The sequence below is a fragment of the Mesocricetus auratus genome, unplaced genomic scaffold (assembly GCF_017639785.1).
Source record: "Mesocricetus auratus isolate SY011 unplaced genomic scaffold, BCM_Maur_2.0 Super-Scaffold_100011, whole genome shotgun sequence".
Classification (NCBI taxonomy): domain Eukaryota; kingdom Metazoa; phylum Chordata; class Mammalia; order Rodentia; family Cricetidae; genus Mesocricetus; species Mesocricetus auratus.
In genome coordinates this window covers 6,684,999-6,706,686 of record NW_024429195.1, presented here as the reverse complement: position 1 = coordinate 6,706,686, position 21,688 = coordinate 6,684,999, and the positions used below count along the sequence as shown (strand labels likewise).

Sequence of the window (21,688 nt, the reverse complement as noted above, 5' to 3'; positions counted from 1 at the left end):
CAGCTCCTCCCTTGAGAACACCGATTCTTCTCTTGAAGCAGTCATTAGTGGCCTGGTGGTGGGGCCTTGTGATATTTTCTCCATTCCCCACTGGCGTGTCACCTGGTGGTGTCATTATGAATATAGCTTCCTTGTCATACACCGAAGACACTGTCTCCCAGCAGATGTCCTGGTCCCCTGGTGTTCATATTGTTTACAGTTCCCGTTCTGAGATGGTCCCCGAGCCTTAGTTTAGGGGTTGTGTTGTAAATGCGTTAATTGGGGCTGCACACCCCGCAGCCAGCTAACTCTTTATTTTGACAGATTGTGGCTTTCTCTAATAAGCCTCTGTCTCTGCTGCAAACTGAAGCTTCTCCGGTGTGGGGTGTGGAGGGCACTTACCTCTGGGCAGAAGGGTACGTATTTAGAATGCAGTTAGGAATTACACTGGTTTATGAAGCTAGCAGTGGTAGGTTCTCCCTTTAGAGTCTTATGACCTCAGCACAATTGGTTAGGTTTGTAGCCCCAGGCAGGGTTTCTTCCTGTCGAATTAGCCTTAAAGCCCGGCTGGAAAGCTTTGTTTACACATCTCTGAGTGCTGCTGTCTTACCCCTGGGGATATCTTGCCCTGCTGGCCAGCTTGTGGTTTGTAGGCCTCATTGCCAAGTGGGACCATTGATCCATTGGCTGCTTACTCAGCATCTGAGGATCCTTCAAGAGTCCGAGGAGGCTTCTGGGTCAGCCCCAGGTCAGTCCCTCCAGCTCCCGCTTCTGAAGTGTGTGGTGTCTTCAGCAACAGGGTCTGATGTGCAAGTTTCGGGAGACAGTCAAGACCAAAAGCAAAAGCCTGTAATGTCTGGGACATTTCCTTCCCTCTAACAAGCAACTATCCGGGAAGTTCCCCTCGGCTGAGGCCGCTGTCTTTATTAAATAGTCTGTGGCTCTCGTGGGACAGGGGCGTTATCACCTCACATGCTGTAATGTCACTCAAACTGCACAGAGTGTTTATGTGTATGTACACGCACATTTGTGTATGCTGTATCTGTTTTTCATGTAGAGATAAAATAATGTTAGCCGACGGCTTTAATGAGCCTCCTTAGTGCTCCCTCCTTCCCTTTCTCTGTTATTTTGTTTATGTCCCCTTGCCAATCCCCCCTCCCCGCTTCCGGTTTCCCCCTTCACAGCACCTGGGTTCTCCTCTCCTCCCATCTAGAACTCTGGATACTAAGTTTTTAACGCAGATGTCTCATTGCAGTCGCCTGAAGTGCCTTCTGTCTCGTCGAGGATAAATTATTTTCAGATTACGCTTTAGTAATGTTCCAGGAAGCTGCATGTCATCACTCACCCACTGCTATTTCAGAAACCCGAGTGGGAAGAAACAGGGTGAAGGCATTTTTCCCCTTGTTTTGATCATGGCGACACTTTCATTTTAAGAAACGATCATTTTGTTCTCAAGTTTGTTTTGCGTGTGTAAAATGCTAATTTGCCCCACAAGTGGATCTGTGGTCCCCTCTGCTACCCACAGCGTCATTTAAAATAAGTTATGCCATTTCCGTCTCTTGCCCCAGCTCCTGCTACGCCCTCCCTCCCTTTCAAAGTCATGACCTCTTATTTTTAAATGGTCATTGTTGCACCCGTATACCCAGCCTACTGAGTCTGGCCTTGCCTGTGTGTGGGCACGAGTCCAGGTCTGACCACTAGGGATTGGACAGTTCATGTAGGAGCGTGTCCCTGAATAACAGGGATTCTCCCTCTTAGTGGCGACTGAACCTGCAGTTCTTCATCTAGTGACGGGGCCTCGTGGATTTCCCTTAGCCACACTAGCATGTCAGCTGGTGTTGTTAAGTGTGTTGGTTTCACTTAAACAGCCATACCGTTAGCTCATAGACAGCTTTCCTCTGTCATATCTAGGGGGCACCATTTAGCAGCAGGCATCCTGGTCCTGCGGCTCCTATCTTCCCTCCAAGGTGTTCCTTGCAGATGTGTCCATCGTGGCTGGGCATGCCACAGGCTACTTCCTCTTTGCATTTTGACAGCTGCGGACCTGTGTAGCAGTCTCTGTCTGTTGCAAAAAGTAAGGGAATAACTTTTTTTTTTCTGATGGTGGGCCAAGAACTGTATTTAATTTGTGGGTGTATGGATAGCTATTTAGAATGTAGTCAGACATTTTGCTAGTTTAGGGAAATGATAGTAGGGTTTCCTTTAGGGTGTTGTGACCTCTTCAGCATGGGTAGTGCTTGCTAGGTTTACAATTGCAGGCAGACATTCCTTCCCATTAAGAGGGCCTTAAAGTTTAGACAGCTGTTGTTAGTTTCTAAGATAAAAGTACCAATATTGCATTGTTACGGATATCTTGCTGGTGCGGTCATTGCTGTGGTCTGTGGGCGTTACAGCTAGGGAGGACTATGGATTACCTCCGCTGATGATATGAAAGCCAGTCTGTGGAAAGATCATTCCAAGTCCTGTATCCCCAGTGTGTGTTGTCTTCAGCAACAGGGTCTTATCTTCAGCTTTGAAATTTGCCTTTAGGGGTCTCTACCCCAGAGCTAAGACAGAGGTGGTCCAGAGGGTCAAGGGGAAGGGATGAGAGTCACAAGCACAGGCCCAGGTAGTAAACTCAACCCCAGGAAGGATGCATTTCCCGTACAGATAACAACCTGCGATTGCAGAGAAACCCGGGGCCCAAGAGATGATTCCAAGGGGGCAATGTTTGCACGGTTGTGGGGAACCAGGACACTGGAAAAACTGCCTCGGTGGGGCTCTAAGAAATGGGGCTTTGCCCGTGTTCAGGGATGAAAAAAAATCACTAAAGCAGTAGTGTCCTCCTCTGCACAGGAACACTGAGCCGCTGCCTCCTCGTGCCTGGAGCAGGCTGACGGGACGTGAGCATCTAAACGTTAGTCTGACCGACCGTAAGAGAACAGCAAACTTAACCATGTGCTGCTGTTGTATGTTCTGTCTGTACCTTTTTTTGCTGATTGGATCTTCTGTGGCTCATTACATTTTCTGGTTTTGTTTTTACTGCCTTTTATTTTCATTTTGAAAAATCTTGTCAGACAAAAATTACCATCTAAAATCCTTTCTCAACTTAAAGCATTTTTTTTTCCTTCCACTTTCTTCCCCAGATGTGTTTATACCAACACTGTGTAGTTGTCTCAAAGACGTACCCGGAGCCCTCAGACCTCTCTGCCCGATTCATCCGCCACGGCCACACTGACTTTTTGTCTCTGTCCTTCACGATTATTATGTCTTTAGTTGGCATCCTGGGGTTGGTGGACACAGTTAACCTGTGGGAGCTGTTTAAAATTTCAGTTACACTCTGAAGGAAAAGGACTTTGGGCTAATTTGATGCTTTTAATTTATGTGAGCACTCACTTATAAGACAGGTTGGTTCCATATAAGCAATGTGAAAAGACAATCACATGTAGACAGTGCACATACACACAGCCATACAAGATGAAAGAATAAAACACCCAGAGGTTTTGTAGTTCCTAATTAGATCTGTCAGGTTTTTTTGTTTTGTTTTGTTTTTTTGGTTGTTGTTTTTTTAAGTCTGCGTCTGTGTGCAATAGCATCAGACATTTCCCATCACGTTCAGCCTCTTTCCTTTATCCCTTTTAGGTATGGTCACTCTCCAAACCCAGAGCTGAGAGCGGCCTTGAATTCCCCATCACCCTGCCTCCTCTACCTTCCAAGTGTTCTGTAATATGTACTGGCGTGTTGGTTTGGACCAGCATCTTTTTATTTAATGGTTCTTTTGCAGGGATGTACTTTTGTAGAACTGTAACCCACATGCCATTGGACTCCAGCAGCCAATTGCTGACCCAAAGGAAGCAGTGACATTTCATCTATGATCACACAGTCGTAGGAACAAGCAGATGCGTGCTCACGCATGCGCTCACCTAAAAGATAACCCTTGCCATTTGGGTGTAGTGGGGAGGGTGTGATAATCTGTTTGTAATTTGCGTAGTGCCTCTTTAATTTTATTTTTGAGGTTATGATATAATTGCATTTTCCCCTTCCCTCAAAACCCCATGTACCCGAGGCTCTCAATCCGTGGGTAGCAACCCTTTGAGGGTTGGATGATCCTTTCACAGGGCATGTCAGAATATCCGAATGTCATACATTTAGATTGTGATTCATGAAAGTAGCAAAATTACTGATATAAAGTAGCAACAAAAATAACTTCATGGTTGGGGGCCACCACAGCATGAAGTATGGTGGAGTGTCAGGAAGGTTGAGAGCCACTGACACACACCTCTGCCTGATCTTCACGTCTCGTTTGTCACTGACTGTTATTGCGTGCTAATGTGTATTTGTAGGTACACAGATAACCCTAAACATAGCCCGCTCAGTCCCTGCAGTATTCTCTGCATGTACGTTTCAAGGCGGATACTTTTGGCACTGGGACAATTGTCTTAGACGCCACAGTTTTTTGTAACAAGTTTACTAGTTGCCATACCTAGTGTCCAAAGCTGTGGGTGTGGCATTAGGTGGGGGCTGACACAGGAGTTCACTGCAAAACCGGGATTAGATTTGAGCCAGTCTTTGTCTGCCTACCGTGGTGCGAGCCTCGAGATTCGTGGGAGTTCTCACACTAGTGGAGTTTACAGAGATGTAGCATTCCCCTTCCAGGATGTTCCTTGAGGATGAGCCTGGGGTTTGCTTTCCCTGGGTCAGTTCAGACCTTGTTCCTTCCCAATTCTTGACTCCTGGGTTCAGACTGGCTACTTAATTGCCTAGTCCTGCTTCACCTCGGCTAGCTGTGTGGTCAGAACAAAGGGACTGTCTCAAAGGAAAGATGCTTCTTTCTGTTGCTAAGAACAGAGGGTAGAGGCTGGGGAGGTGACCCAGCAGGTGAATGCTACTGGGAGCTCTTTTCTGAAGCTCTTTGGTTCGCGTCACTCAGGGGACCCTGTGTGATTTTGGTACGCATCATTGCGAATGCTCTGTGATATGTTTCCTGATTCCTACCCCACATACTCCTTTCACAAGAACACCTTAAAACATGTTGGCATGCTTGAATTGGTTAAGCATGGAAATGGGAACTTTATTCAGCTAAAGAAAGCAGGGAGATTTTAATGAAAAAAATTTTTAAAGTTTTTCTGGGCTGTTTTTGAACACCCTTTTACTAAATATCTGCATTCTAGATGTTGCAGGATGGCCACTGACATATCAAGGTTGTAGCCTCGGGTGTGTCTTTATTTGATTTACACAACGAGTGTAACTCAGCCATTAAAAAAATGGTATCATGAAATTTGCAGGCATATGCAAGAAATAGGGGGGAAATCATTCTGAGTGAGATATCCCTGACTCCGAGAGACGAAAATGCTATGTATTTGCTTATATGTGGCTATTAGCTGTCAAGTCAATGATTACCAAGCTACAGTCTCCTACCCATTGAACCACAGAGGGTAGATAGAGTAAGGGACTGGGGGGGGGACCAGATAGATCTTGTCAAGAAAGGGAAATAGAAGGGGAAATTAAGTAGGAATGAGTAAGAAGGGTTAAGGGAGGGCATTTGGGGGAGAGACTACTAAAAGGTTAAAATTAAGGGGCATTTTAAGGGGTAGTATAGAAACAGTAGGAACTTTCCGATTATATATACATGAAGGCAATCTAAATGAAATTGCCAAATACTGGGGGAGACAGAGTCCCAACTGGCCATCTCTTGCTGCCAAGTGAAGCTTCCACTACCAGGATTAGATTTCATCTAATGGAGCTGTTGGCCAAAGGAGCCCCACAGGAATCCCCAAACAACCCTGGCTGTTGCCATGACTGTAGGTTATTCTCCACAAACCGACAGCGATGCCTCATTGCTGAAGGCAATGCTTACACAGCTCACTGAACACGGGAAGATCGAGCTGGTGCAGGCAGGTGCTCTGCAGCTCTCAAAGGAGAGATGTGAACACCACACCAGCCAGACACCCTTTATCAGCGGCGCACTGCTTCCAAAATATGCTAGTGCGATGTTAGTGCAAAGCCTGGGAGAGTAACACAGCAATGGTAGGTTTGGCTCAAGGCCCAGCAATGTAAAAAGCCCCATGATTTTACACGTCCTATAAAAGCCAGTAAGCATTTGGCTAGAGCTGAAAGACTTGACTCTTGGTGAGACGCAAGCTCTCAGCCCGCCATCCTCTTTCATTTTCCTGTCTTCCCATCGCTGTTGACATCGACGTTTCTGCCATTCGAGCGAGCGTCTGTGGGCACTCTGCTGTAGCTTCCTCTACAGAAGCTCAGCCCCTGTAGTGTTCCCTGTGGCCTATGCAGCTCCTGGTGTCTGGAGAGTGCTTAGGTTAACCCTCAGTTGCCAGTGCTCTGAGCCTTCGTTTCTGGTTGTTCCCCAGCACCAAATATTAGTTCTGGCGGTGCAGGAATTGCTACTTTGCCATGGTTTCTAATCTCCTTATCCGCCTGACATTCCCGTTTCCTAAAATCATCTCTCCTGTCAGTCGTCTGCTTTGTGTTAGTGGTTACAAAGGTGTTGCTTGGTCCTGCAATTACAGTGACTTTCCAAGGACAAGCCTCGTTTGTATTGTGGATTAAAGAGGAGGGTGTGTGTGTGTGTGTGTTGGAGAGATAGCCCGTGCAACCGAAGCCTTACTTAGTACCTTTCTTCCCCTTTTACGTCTGCTTCAGTAGCCTAGCAGGGGGAAGTGTGCTCGGGCTGTGGGAATTCTGAAGGATAGTAAACACAGCCCCCTTCCCATCACCACATACAGCGAGCTTAGTCCCCAAGACCTTCTGTTGGATCTCGGTGACCTTTGTTCCTTTCCGATCACTGGAAGTGTGAGGCTCTTCAGGAGGTAAGGGATGATGCCCAGCAGAACACAGAAACCTTCCTGGTTCTGTTTAGGCTGTGTTTGGTCTAAGGTTTTAGTAGGAGTCAGAGCACATGCCATACTCATTTGGGAAGGTCGGAGACAAACAGAATGCTTCCATTTTCTGTGTAACCCCTTCCTTGCACTGAAGTGTGACAAAGCATACTGTGCTGACCCATGTGGGCTTGTGAGGAAATCTAGGGGGTGTCCCTCCACACATTATTAATAAAAAAAAATCCCCGATGGTTTTGAAGACAACTTGTTTATTGGTACATACAGAGTAGAAAACAGGAAGTAAATGTGGAAAAATATGTAGCAGGACCATCTGAAAGATTGGGTGTCTTCTAAGAAGCTAGTTAATAGCAGAGGAGGGTTTAGTTTTGCTTATTCGTAGACCAGAAACCACACACTATTCCTCCATTCACTCAACTTCTAAAAAAAAGTGCAGATGTGCGTGGACTTCGATTTTACATCAAAACTTTGAATTTCGTTATACTTACTATTTTGAACTTCAGACTTACTATTGAATCATATTGCCAGGTAGGTTACTTATCATCATAAGCATGCATTTTTACGTATAGTTCTTAATTACCATGTAACAACGTGAACAGTACTCGGAAGGGAATGGGAGTTCACAGAGTGTCTGTGCTTTCATGAACTGTGTTCCCCCTTTTGCTTTTGGAAGCGTCGAGGTCATTCTGGACCTTTAATGAGATGTGTAGCTTCTTACTCAAGACTTCTCTAAATGGCTGGCATAAGAAGAAATAAATAATGGGGTCCAGACATACGTTGGCAGCAGAGAGCAGCAGAGTGAATTCTTTCACGTAGAGCAGGGTCTCCTTCGACCGGCAGCTGTAGTGAGGTTCCGTCTGACTCTTCGTGTAAGGGATTCTGGCAATGTGGTAAGGCACAAAGCAGACGAAAAATACGAGCACGATGCTGAATATATTGCGGCTGGATTTCCTTTTGACGGAGATGGAATTCCTCCTGGACTTGAGGTGAGACTTGAAGATTTTCCTTGTTATGGCCGTGTAGAAGAAGATTAGGAGGAGAAACACAACCCAGAAAATGCTCACGAAGGCGTAGTTAGACGCCTTGTGCCACCTCCGCCCCAGCTCGTTTTTGAGTTCCATGCACTGTATCTTCGTCACCTCCTTGACGCTCTGGTTTGTCAGAATGATGTTTGGGACAGCGAGGAGAAGCATGAGCGCCCACACAACCACGGACAGCAGTCTGCTGTAGCTTACTGACTGGACCACAGAAGTCCAAAGGGGCTTCACAATTTTGTAGTACCTGTCGAAGCTGATGAGCCCAAAGAAGACGATGCTAACGTACATGTTGACGTAGAAGACCACGGCAGAGACCCTGCACACGAACACATTCACCTGCCAGGGGCCCAGGCCTGAGTCACCAAGGACTTTGAAGGGGAAAGTCAGGCCCATCAGAAAGTCAGCGGCCACTATGTTCTTGAGATAGATGATAAAACTCTTAGAGCTGGGCACATAAAAGAATATCCATCCCGATATCCCGTTGAGGAGGACGCCGGTGACAAAGACCACGCAGTACAGCACGGGGATGATCTGCTGCGTGATCAGGGTGTTCCGGGAGCACGGCTGGGTCGGAGGCTCTGTGGTGGTTGAATTGGCCATCTCGCAACTTCAGGAGGCACGGGGATCTGGGTAGAGAAGCAGACTGGTTACTTAAAAGGGCAGTCTATGGCCTTCAGGGTGTTGGTGACCGATAGCTGACAGAGCGGAGGGACGTGAATACGGTGAAGCCCGCCAAGACTTTGGGACCATTTTATTCCCTCTTGTGGAGTTCGTGTCTTCCTTCACGAGGAAAGAGTCACTGAGCATGTACGGGGGCTCTCGTTAGCACACAGGGCTTTCGTCTGAAGTCTGAGGAACTACTAATTTGAATATAGGCCTGAAAAAGTGGCAGCCATGAAAACAGTGTGCTTTATCTGCAACTGCTTTTTAATGTGTCGGTCTTCTCCCTGTATATTAGTTTTGTATACAGATACAATTATGAGCTCATGAATCGAGTCGTCATACCCCATTGGAATGAAGTGGAGAGGTAAAGAAACTCAGATTGCACACACTTTTTGACGTAAGAGAACTTCTACACGTAGGCTTTAGTGGTTATTTCTGATATAGGACTAGTGGATAATTTTTGTTCTCATTTTTTAAAGGTGTTTTTTATATTTTATGGGTATGAGTGTTTTACCTGCCTGCATGTATGTGTACTGTGTATGTCCAGTGCCCATGGAGGCTGAGAGGTCTTGGATACCCTGAAACTAGAGTTACATGTAGTTGTGAGCTGCCTTTTCATACCGGGAACCAAACTGGAGTCCTCTGCAAGAGCAGCGAGTGCTCTTAACCTTTGAGCCTTCTCTCTTGCTAGCCTGACAAGCTAAATCTATTTTTGAGTTTTTCTGTATTTTCATTGAAAAAACTAGGTGCAATGTTTCTGTAATTCAGAAAGTAAAGTCACAAAAGTTCTATAAAAATTCTGAGAATCCTTCCCAAACTGTTTTCTAGATTAGACATGTTTAATGATTTGGCATTAGCCAAAAGTGACTTTGTAGGGTGTTTGTTTGTTTGTTTGTTTTTTGAGATGGGGTTTCTCTGTGTAGCTCTGGCTGCCCTGGAACTCCCTCTGTAGACCAGGTTTGGCCTCGAACTCACAGAGATCCGCTTGCCTCTGCCTCCAGCATGCTGGGATTAAAGGCATGTGCCACCACGGTCAGGCTGGCTTGTTAGGGTTTAATATCACCAGTGCATCCGGAGGGTGTTTTGTAGTAGTAGTTGTAGTAGTAGCTGCCAAGTCTGCTGATCTGATCTCTGGGAGCAAAGAACTGATCCTGCAGTTGGGACCCTCACCTTGTGCTTGTTCTCACACTCCAGTGTACACACGTGCACGCACGCACACACACACACACACACACATGCACGCACGCGCGCACACACACACTCAAACATACACCCATATACACATGCACACACACGCACACATACTCAAACATATACCCATATACATGCACACACACACACACACACACTCAAACATATACCCATACACACACACTCAAAATACACCCATATATACGCACGCACACACACACACTCAAGCAAATACCCATATATACATACACACACTCACACTCAAGCATATACCCATATATACACACACACATACACTCTCAACCATACACCCACACACACATTCTCTCTTCTCTCTCTCTCTCTTCAGGGCTCACTCTTTGCTTAGGTTTGATGCCTATGCAAGACAGCGCTTACTCCAAAAACAGATTCATCATACCAAAAGTGAGCTCAACTCTAAGCCCATTCCGCCTCATTTTCTGTGTATTTATAGCTTTTCTTATATATGTGCACTGCCATCTGCATTGTGTGTCCTAATTCTTTCTCTGAAGAAGAGAAATGATTCCTTTGTAGCATTTTGATGATATATGCAATATTTTCCTATTACCTTAATTTTTTTAAAGTAATGTCTCCTTTTAATGAAGCAGTACAGCCCAGTGAGTTCTCCTCTTGAAATGCTTCTTTTAGTTTTACTTTTTCTCACAATCACTTGTAACTCTAGTTCCAGGGGAATTTAACACCTCCAGTTGGCACCAACATTACTCTCTCTCTCTCTCTCTCTCTCTCTCTCTCTCTCTCTCTCTCTCTCTCTCTCTCTCTCTCTCTCTCTCCCTCTCCCTCTCCCTCTCCCTCTCCCATATATACACACACATCATCAGGATCTGCTAGAAGCCTCTCCGACTTCTGCCCTGGCCCTCAGGCAACACCCCTGACTCAGTAGCCTCCTGTTACAGGGAGTCACCCCTTAGCCTGATTCTCTGCACCCTCAACCTGTGCTGTGGGGCCAGGGTCCCTCTACTTCTTTCTAGTTTTTGCTTGTCTGCTTGTTTTTCTTTTCTCCACCTATTGGAGCTTCACATAGACTTCTGTTTGTGTGGAAAATCAATTGCTGCCTTCACAGCTGTGAGGCTGCTCGTCTTTATTGAGCTTTCAGTTGGCTGCCATTTTCTTTAGGAAGTTTTGCTCTCCCACACTGAGCTGTGGTGAGTGAATTGGAGTGTTCTCTCTCTCTCTCTCTCTCTCTCTCTGTGTGTGTGTGTGTGAGCATGCACACACGTGCCTTTCTCCTGTCACAAGGGTCATCTCTGACTGTTGTGTCTCATTCAGCAGAGAGGATGCTCTCAATCTTCATATTACTAGGTGAGTAAATTTAGGGCATTAAGTAGTTGAGAAAACCATAAGATACAAATGCATAACCTGGGAATGCCAGACATGAATTACAGCTCTCGAAAGACTTGCATCTAATCCAGGATTGTGGGGAAGAGAGGTTGTGGAGGACAGTGTGTTCCTTTGTTTATGTTGCTGGTTCCTGGCGGCATGTTTTGTATGCAGTGAGTGACAGACTATGCCAGTAAAATAAGGAAATGTGAGAATGGGGGACTTGCAGTTATGGAATGTGAAATTCAGTTGCATTCCACGTAAACTAGGACCAGTTGTATGTACTATTTCCTTTAAAGGAGTCTCTTCTGCTCCTGTGTATTTTCCTTGGTTGTGTCTTTAAAGTTAGAAGTGCTTCTGGTTACTTGAATCTGTTAGTATAGTACCTCCCATGCAAGGAACATGACTTAAAGTTACTTCCTCTGTAGAAGCTTTCATTATCTTCCCCCTCAAGCCACAGCTTGGCTCTGCAAATGAAGTTGCTGGTGTGTTGAACTCTTTATGTACTTGCACATATATTATGGCTTCATATTTTGCTAGTAAAGTTTATATTACTATAAAAATACCTGAGATGGTTAACTTAGGATAAAAATAGAGTCACTTTGGCTTATAGTTTGGGAGGTTCCAGGTCATGGTTATTGGGCCTGTTGATCTGGACCTATGACTAGGCAAAGAAGGGAAGAAAAAGCAGAGACTAGGATCCCTTTGTCTCCTTCAAGAATGGGGGCCTTTGCTGGCTAATAGACCTGGACATATATATGTCAACCTTTATCCAGAACCTTCCAGTAGCGTCACTCTGGGGACACATCTTGAACACGTGGCCTTTTAGGGACATTGAGCATCCAAGGCATAGTTGATATTAGGTGATTAATGATAATGACCATGTTTTCCGTGACAAAATCTAATCTAGTCAGTGCATTGCCCCCTCAGTTAGATGAATCTTTGTATAAAAGGCTGCTTCATAGACCTGGAGTTAATCCATACTTTTTATGTATTCTTGGCTTTCATTTGGTGTCTTCAGCCACCATCCTCTTAGCTGCAAGGGTCCAGTAATCATGGCAGGCCTTCTTTTGTTTGTGGGGTTATTTTGAGCTTGTAGATACAATTCTGAAGAAGAGAGAGTCAAACTGCATGGCATATAATTACGGAGTGAAATAGCTTCCCTGAAATGATTTAATGAGAGCCCAGTTCTTTCCCTTTTAGGTGTTATAGAAGTGAGTATAAATAGGACAGTAACGTATTTCCCTGAAATGATTTCATGAGGGACACAGTTCCCTTCTTTGTAGATGCTTGTTTAAAGTAGCTTTCCTGGTGTCTTGGGACTTACATGGATGTGTGAGTTGTAGTATGTCTGGTTGTGGGCCCTTCACCCTATGGCAGAAGAAAAAAGTGGCAGCTCCTGTAGGTGCAGAGAACCTATGCTCACACTTGGAGGCGGTGCCTTTCTGGACCCTCCCTTTGGCTTGTTTGGGAGGGGCTGGCTTGAATCAAGTGGCCTTGGTAATGGAGTGAGAACGAGTATCTGAGACTTGTTTGGCCTTTCCCCCACTGCCCGCATGGTCATATGTAAATATCTGTTTGGAGGTGGAGCGTCTGAGACCCTGCTGGTGGAGGGGATGTCTTACTGTCTTATTTCCTTTGCCCTCCGTCAATATACCAAAGGCTCACACCAGGCACGTCTCATCTTTTTTTTTTTTTTTCTCTTTTTGAGACAGGGTTTCTCTGTGACTTTGGAGACTGTCCTGGAACTCTCTCTGGAGACCAGGCTGGCCTCGAACTCAGAGATCCACCTGCCTCTGGCTCCCGAGTGCGTGGGATGCAGCTGTGGGTGTAGCTAGCTCAAGAGTGTGTAGCCTTTCTGTAGGGTGGGTCAGTAATTAACTTCAAAATGTGTGGCAGTGTCTAGGAAGACATCTATGAAAAGGAAAGTCAGTTCCGTATTGAGACAAAAGGCTAGGACTATCTGTGGTATAAGAAACAGAGAAGGCCACAACTCTGACCTAATAAATGGGCTAACTGCAGATCCTGACCACCCTTCCCCCCTCCAAACCTAATCCCCCCCTTCATTCCTACTTTTGCAGCAGACCACCTGCTAAGGCCTCCCTATACAAATCTAACCTCCCCACCATGGCTTTACACCAGCCCCCAACTGCAGCAAGCAGTTACTGTCTTGCTGGGAAACCACAGGCTGTTCCCACCTGGAAAACAAGTTGGCTAACTGCAGATCTTCCCCTTCCCCTCCACTCCTCCACGTCCAGTGTCCTAGTCTAATGCCCGGAACTCTCTCGGACCTTCCCTTGTAGCCTCGCCTCACGCTCTGTCACTAGCCCCAGCGGACTAAGCAGATCCTGATGTAACCCCCTGCTCTCTTCTCTCCTGTGGATCCCCTTAGCCCCACATCCCATCCCCATTCTGAAGTGTCAGCTCTCAATGCCCAGAAACACATTGTACCAGGAATCCCCAGTGACCACACCTATCAGGACCCCAGAAGCATTTCCTGCAGGCAGCAGCACCACAGCAGCCTCCACACTCTTAAGAACCAGAGAGGGAACAGAAACCAAGGAACAAAACACTTGATTCATACTTTTTTTGTCGTTAGACGCCCAACAATATAGGACCAGATAGCAGCACCAAGAATTACAGTCTCCCCATCCCAGATGCCTAGATGCCCAGTGTATAAACACAATCAATAACAGCCAGGACAGTATGTCTCCACCAGAGTCCAGCAACCCTGCCACAGCAGGCCCTGAGTATTCCAGCATAGCTGAAGCGCAAGGAAGAGACCTTAAAACAGTGTTTATGGTTATGATTGGGACCCTTAGAGAAGAAATAAATAAATCCCTTAGAGAGATCTATGAAAATACAAACAGCGGAAGGAAATGAGTAAGACAATTCAAGACCTGGAAGTGGAAATATAAAAAAAATATAAAGAAATATAAAGAAAACCCATGCCAAGGGAAATCAGGAAATGAGAAGTTTAGGGACTGGAGCAGGAGACAGGCTCAGAGAGCTTCAGGCTAAGCTAGGTAGCTGAACAGAGTATAAGGGCCCTCACTGAAGGAGGAAGAACCTATGTAGCCCCAGGAGACACGGTATCATTCATGACAGCCTTCCTAAGTGCATGATAACAAAGACTGGCCTGTGAATTAACTGTACCAGTTGTTACAGAGACTAGTATGGGATTAGGCATCAAGACACAAAAGATGATAGGACAGCAGGGACATGGGTTACCTAAATATTTGGGTAAACCCATGCCCAGGAATCACTATGAACTATCTATAATCTCACAAAGACTAGGAAGTCAGCGCTTACAATGATTGAGTTACCAGACTGGAGAGGGGAGGTTATGCACATCCAAATGGTGTGTAAACTTAGACCTGCTAATTGCCATACTTAAGAGACAGTTTGGGGACACATAGTTTGTGTGCATGCATGTTGTGTGTGCGTGCATGTGTGACCTTCAGCTTTCTGGAGTCCTTTCAGGAGTTAGCTCTTCCTTCCTTCCTCCCTTCCTTCCTCCCTTCCTTCCTCCCTTCCTTCCTCCCTCCCTCCCTCCCTCCCTCCCTCCCTCCCTCCCTCCCTCCCTGCCTGCCTGCCTGCCTGCCTGCCTGCCTGCCTGCCTGCCTTCCTTCCTTCCTTCCGTTTTTGGAAAGGCATGTATTTGCATTCATAAATGTGTTGTCTGTTTTGTTTTTCTGCTTTAAAGTTCTGCTAGGTGTTACCTTCAGTGCCTGTCATCCTCCTCCAGGCACCACTATATAGAAAGCCTCCCTCTTCTTTGCCGTCTTGTAAAACTGTTTGTTACAGATCCCTGTTAACTTTGACTTTGATTTCGCTCCCATCTTCCGTGCTGATGTCTTAGACTCTGCTGCAGGGGAAACTCAGAGCTGCTACACACACTGGGAGGCTACATGGATTCCCTGAGCTCCCTGGCAAGAGGAAACCCAGCTGGCTGCTGCTATTCAATTGTGGTTGGTTCTCTGTGTTGGGAGATGTGAGCCCTGGATAGGCCTAACTTGACTTGTCTCGCCGCTGTGGCCTTCCAGCTCAGTGATTCGACTCTCTCGTCATGGGGAACTCTCTCTTAGGGTGTTTTGCAGACTCCTAAGAACTTACACTTCCCCCAGGTATAAACACCCTTCTAGTCCAGACTTCAAAGTTCGGGAAGAAAAACTGTTCACAGCCAGGCTTTGATTATGTGCGAGACAATCAAAGGGACAGGAGCCAGATTAGCAAGGGCGACAAACTGATCTTGTCCAAACCTAGTGTTGTAATTCTAACCACTTCCCCCAACACGGTTAGTGGAACTCGCAAGAACATGAAAGTCTGCCACATCCGGCCCATCTGCAGCTTTTCTATGTTGAGTGTCTTGTGATCTTGGCTGCCGACCATGGGAGATGCTAGTGGAGGAGGGTGGGGTGTGGTGACACGGGCACTTGGACCCTCGGAGCATGGCCCTGTTGTCCCCTGAATGTGAAACTCTGCAGGTGCAGTTCTTAACCCTTGGGGGAAGGCGTTTCATATCAGATAGTCATATGATGATTCATAACAGTAGCAAAACTACAGTTATAAAGTGTCAACAAAGCAGTTTTATGGTTGGGGTCGCCACAACACGAGGAATTATATTAAAGGGCCGCAGCCTTAGGAAGGTTGAGAACCACTGCTTTGGAGGTTGTAAAATAGCAACACGTTGCTGGCCTCTACACCACAAATCATATGTGCATTGGTAAAATTCCACTTGTTGCTTTTATACTAGTTAGTGCTTCAGAGGCTTGGACTAAACAAATTTGGGGGGGTCTAGTTCCCTGTTTTTATTTAAATTAAAAACAATCTTAGTTTACATACCAATCCCAGTTCCCTCCTCCTCCCTCTCTCCCTCCCTCCCTCCCTCCCTCCTATCCCCCACTCTCTCCCCATCTCACCCCACATCCACTCCTCAGGGAGGGGGCGGCCTCCCATGGGGGATCACAAAGACTGTCACATCGTTTGGGGCAGGGCCCAGGCCCTCCCTGACTCTAGCTCCTTGTTTCCCTGTTAGACTGTTTTTTGTTGCAGGGCAGCTGCAGCCCTGGTCTCTGTCCACTAGGTGACAGTAGTACTCTGTGGTTTTTCTTCAAACAGGGCAACAACTGCAGGATGGCTTATTGGTAGATGGAGATGCTGTTTCTCTGATTCAAGAAGATAGTCTGGCTGCCTTTTTGGTCCCAGACCTTAAGTGTATATAGACTACATCATTATCACTTAAGATGGGCACACAGTTTACAGCTCTGTTGGAATAGTGGGCAGACCGTATCCAAGGTAATGACTGAATGATAGCCTACACAGGAGGCACAGTGAGTTTTGGTTAGAAGGGTGGCTCAAGTCCTTAGTAGTTTTGATATTGTAGTAAACGCCAAGGGCCTCTGTCTATCAGAGTTGGCATCTCTCCATTGAGAGCACAGAAGCTGCCTGAAGGGGTTGCTGTTTGTGTAAGCATCCAACACCTGGTGGTGTGTGAGTCTGTGGGAACATCTCGGTGGCTGAGTTAAGCTAACAACAGAATGAACAGAGGCCCTGGAAGGCTTTGCCTCCACACTGTAGGTTTCTCTTGCTTCTGCGTATTCACTTAGGTTGGCATTCTTTTGCACTGAGACACAGGACTGTAGGAAGTGCAGGAGACCCTTACCTGCTTACCTGGGTGTGTAGCCCAGCACTCTCCACCCTACCAACCCCCCTCCCCAGCAGGGGTGATGGGAGGCTTCATTTCTGACGACTCCTGCATTCTTGTTACGGGAAAGTATAGGGTAAAATGCTTTCTGTTTTTAGGGCTTTTTAGGGCTCTGTGTTTTTATTCCTCAATCAGTGCTAACCTAGTCTTCCATGAGGCTGGCCCGAAGCTCTGTAGTCCTTTCTTCAGAGGGTTTAGATGTGATTACTCTCTCTAGAACTATGAGGCTAAGTATCCTGGATTCCTGATTATTTTTTTCTCCCTCCCAGGGAAAGTATTGTTTTGGGAACACAGGGCTCTATTCTCTAGAGCCATGCAAGGAAATGAGTCCCTGACCTCTTTTGGCCCCAGAAAGATGGTGTTTGCATTTCTCAGTTACACAGTTACAGTCAGGTCTTCCAGCCGTGGTTCTTAAGCCATCCGTGGGTATCCTTTGGTCATATGGGGAGAAAACAGATTTCTCTTTCTGGGAAAGCAATGGCTTTCATTTTAGCCAAATAGCAGCAGCCTCTGGCTGCATGTTTGTTTAAGATTCAGGGTTAGATAGCCAAAGGGAAAGACTGGGAATGGAAACAGTGCACGAGACAAGGTTCCCAGATACTTTTAACCCCGGGGGTGGTGTGTGCTCTCTCCCTGTTGAAAGGAGGGATCAGTATCCTCTGACTTTAATGGATTATACTATGACACTAGCTTGTAAGTTAAGCAATGATTAAACGAGTGTTCTAGTAAGTAGATCATGTGATTAGGGAACAGCCACACTCCTCTTACATTTTGTAGATCTGAAGTGGGGACAGGTGCATCTTCCTGAAGCTCAAAGGTGATGCTAGGCTGCTCCTAACTTAGGACTGACCTCTTTTCCCTCATCCTTGACCTACGGACGAGGACTCACTGTTGAATTAGCCGCCTTTCCCGTTTGGTATTATTATAACCCACCCCTCCAGTAGATTTTAATGGGATCAGACAGTCTTCATCTTGCTCTGCTCCATGGCTGCCCTCAGGTGCCATTTCACCATTGCCTTGATAAAGTGTTTGTCTGTGAACATGCTGATAAGCCCTCCTTTCTGTTGGCAGGGATAGCTGTAACATGTATCTCATGCTTATGATTCCCTTGAACCCTTTTTTGGGGTGTGGGTATTCATGTAAAGGCATGTGTGCATGTGTGTCTGTGTGTGTGCATGTATCTGTGTGTGTGTATATGCACATATGTCTGTGTGTCTGTCTGTGTGTATGTGCGTGTCTCTGTGTGTGTGTCAGAGGATGACATGCAGTGTCTTCCTCTCATTTGAACTGAGAGCCCACTGATTTGGTAGTGACGCTAGCTAGCCAGTGTGCCCCTGGGGAACTCCTTGAGCTTTCTAAACTCCAGGATTGTACCGAGGCTGCCATGCCCACCCTGTCTGTGTGAGTGCGGGGATCTGAACTCAGATCTTCCTGTTTGCATGGTCCTTTACTGGCTGAGCCATTATCCCCGCCTTTCTTTAGATTTTGTGAAACTAGTCAGAAAAGGTTTTCGTTTAGTCCTCTTTTCTTTTCAAAATGTTTGTAGTAAGGGTTGCCTGTACTTACTTCTTTCACGTTTTTCTTCTGATGCTAATGCTTTCTTTTATTATTTTTGAGGACCTTGCTTTGCGTAGGTACTGAAGATACAAATCTTAACCCTCAAGGGTACATATGTTTCCAAAGTCTGTGCTCTCACTCAGAGTAGAAAACCTAGAGATCCAAAATGGTGTGTGTGAGTGCTGCCTCACATGTCACAGTGAGCCCGAGGAGGTCAGGGGACAACCTGCTGACCTCACTGCTCTCTTTTGTTTGCCTCCTGGGAGGGGACTTAGGTCTTGGGCGCAGCAGCAAGTGCCTTTACGGGCTGAACCGGATTCCCAGTTCAGCCTGTAAATAAAATTCTCTCTTTAAACACTTTTTAAAATTTAGCATGTATGGGCGTTTTATCTGTGCATCATGTGTGTGCCTGGTGCCCGTGTAGGCCAGAAGAGGGTGTCCCTGGAACTGGAGTTACAGATGGTTGTCAAGTTGCCATGTCAGTGCTGGGAATCGAACCTAGGTCCTCTCTGGAAGAGCAAGCAGCCAGTATTCTTAACCAGTGAGCCATCCCTCTAGCCCCAAATAGCGAATTTTTATAAACACATGTGTCATAGATAATTTCATGAGGTCTGACTACCAGGACTTAGTGCCTAGTTTAACTGTTTAACCTAAGGTATTGTGGAAGAAAACACAGATAATTCCGATGTATATCTCTAATCATTATGAAGTTGAAGGAGCTGTCCCTCCAGCGGCAGTGCTGAGGGTGGTCTTTTCTGTCTGCATGGCTGAAAGTTAAGCTTCTTATGAAACCTCTGACTTGAATCAGCTGTGTTGGAGAAAGTTACTCTGCACTAGTTTGTCTAAACCAACTAGTTTAAAAAGCCCTCAAGGAGGTTTTCAACATGTCTCACATGCTCTTTTCATGGTTAGTTTCGAAAGGGTCATCGGATCAGCCAACCAGCGTCATGAGTAGACACACTGGCCCCTTCGCCTCCTGCAGGTGCCTATCCAGACACAGGGTGGAGCTCGCCGGCAGCCTCACACTCGCCAGCGAACCAGGCCTGCCTTGCTGTGCCCACTTTCTCCCGTCTTTATCAGGCCGACTGCAGGACGGCATCTCCCAAAGCCCCCTGTGAAAAACCACAGAGCCCCCCAGTCCCAGGACTGCTTCCTGCTGTGACTCGTGCACCAAGGGCAGAGTTGGTCCTGTGTGCAGTGACTAGGAGGTGTGAGGCCTCAGCCCCCGGGGTCACTGATGTCCCCGGAGCTGCAGATCTCCCATGGCCCACAGCTCTTGTGTGTGCTCCGCCACTTGAAATGCGATGGCTGCGTTAACTGAAATCATTTTAATGTCGCCGCCATTTACAAAGCAAAGCTTCCCTTCCTTGCAGAGATAGTCTGTCGATACCGATTAGTAGTCAGTGCCCTTGATGTTGAGAAAAGGCAACGGAAGGTTCTGGATACAGTCCCTGCCCGCTCGGAGCTCAGAGTTTTGTGGCCCCCGTCTGTGGTGGCATTCCCTTCCCTCTTCCTGCGTCCCCTTCGGTTTACTCCGAGACTCTGCGACCTCTCAGTCTGTGTCTTGAGAGGTCAAGGAGCCTCTGCTTACTGCTGTGTCTTGGCCTGTCTCTCGAACTCTCCATAGTCTATCTATGGCCATAGCTGCCTTTCTTTGAAAACTACTTCATATTGTACACACATAACTGATTTCAAAATGGCTTTTCTGTTCACGGACTATCCATTAACTTATATAATATAAACTGAGGCACAACACAGAGAGCCCAGAGCCCCTCAGCTCCCCTGCCAGCCCTCCGGCATCATATCCCTGGTCTTCCAGGGCAGTCCTGTTCTGAATCTTGTGTTTATTTTCTTCCATTTTTAAAATAAATTATCTCAACTTATATGTTCCTGACTACCCTTGTTAAAAACTGTTCAGGACTTTTAAAAACAGGGCTTAAGAGCTGGCACTCAGCATTTTCCCAAGTTTATCCCCTTGGAATGTGAATTGGAACGATTTGGTAAGAACAAGCACTTAACCTACCCTATGGCGGAATATCTTTTTTTGTTTGTTTGTTTGTTTTTTATGAGACAGGGTTTCTCTGTATTGTTTTGTAGGCTATCGGTCCAGCCCGGCCTTGAACTCACAGAGATCCGCCTGCCTCTGCCTCCCGAGTGCTGGGATTAAAGGCGTGCGCCACCGCCCGGCCCCTATGGAGGAATATCTTAACTTCCAGGGGAGACGACAACATATTTGCTGACGTGCACCAGGAGCTATGAGCCAGTGGGCTGGCCGTTTTGATAGCAAGAACACAGAACGAGTTCAGATGGCTGACAAGGGGATGGGATGGGAAAAAAAAGCAATGCTTTTCTGTCTTAATTAGGAAGACTGACGCAGCCCTCACTTAGCTGAAGGGAAAAAAATGTAGAAAGCTCAAGTACATGATTCAAAGTGTACACCTACTGTGTTCTAGAACTGAGAGTGGAATTAAGGTCATTGATGTTTTGGAGCCTTAGTTAGTTGGAATTAACCGTGTTGAGCTAAAATAATCCTTCTCCTAGGTTGCTTTCGTGGCAACCCCGCAAATGATTGGCAGCAGTAGCACGGAGGCTGGATGGTATCTAGAATGGCCCGGTTTTATGCAGATACTTTAGGAAAGGTTTGGTTGTTGGGCACATCCCCTTGGGCGGCATCCAGAGCCCCTGTTGCAGCTCTGCTCTTCTGTCCTCAGAGACCCCCTCCCCCTGTATCTAACCTGCCTGAGCTCGCTTGGTGGAGGTAACAGAGGTAACAGGGTCAAACATGGCTTGCTCCTGTCTGTGTTAGATCCCTAGGCCTGAGCAACCCCCCCCCGTTCTCCTGGTGATCGGAAGAAACGCCTACTACTGTGCCTTGTGAGTTTGGCCAGGCTGCACAGGGCAAGTGAGGTACAGCTCTTGAATGCCACCGACGCAGTTGACCCGTGGAGGACTGCCATATGGCGTCAGGGAGAAAAAGCAAGGGAGTAGATACTTGATACCTTGGGTAAACCAGTAGTTCTTTTAGGTGGAGTTTGCCAGCTAATTAGTTGTTTTTGGCCCTGGGAGCAGCAATTGGAAATAATAGTAGAAATTAACTTCCTAGCTCCCTTCTTAAGGCTCTGAAGGTTTCACCCCCCCCCCCCAGACCTGATAAGGGCCATGTCAGGGTCTTGCAAGGATGGTTGCCTAAGTCTGTCAGACGCTGCACTGCAGAGTAATAAACGGAACTAACCGGCTGGCTGTGCTTTTACACCATCACTCTAGTAGGTATGAAATCTAAAGAGAACAGGAGGCTCACTGGGGCCCGGCTAATTGGAGCCCTGGTGTCTGTCTGCACAGGGTTCTGTCCCTGACCTGACATGTCT

General features: G+C 46.6%; 2 protein-coding genes across 11 annotated transcripts in view; one reads left to right on the top strand and one right to left on the bottom strand.

Moving 5' to 3' along the window:
* The window catches only part of Med12l (mediator complex subunit 12L), a 307,049-nt gene that overhangs the window by 105,706 nt on the left and 179,655 nt on the right, over positions 1 to 21,688 (top strand). The gene's annotated exons all lie outside the window — the stretch shown is intronic.
* Positions 7,047 to 21,688, bottom strand: part of P2ry14 (purinergic receptor P2Y14) — a 41,787-nt gene continuing 27,145 nt past the window's right edge. For all 4 annotated transcript variants that reach the window (XM_040754390.1, XM_021231712.2, XM_021231713.2 and 1 more), the window contains one exon: positions 7,047 to 8,475. In XM_040754390.1, coding sequence (XP_040610324.1) covers positions 7,433 to 8,449 — 1,017 coding nt within the window. In that variant the 5' untranslated portion in view covers positions 8,450 to 8,475 and the 3' untranslated portion in view covers positions 7,047 to 7,432. The remainder of the gene's footprint in view (positions 8,476 to 21,688) is intronic.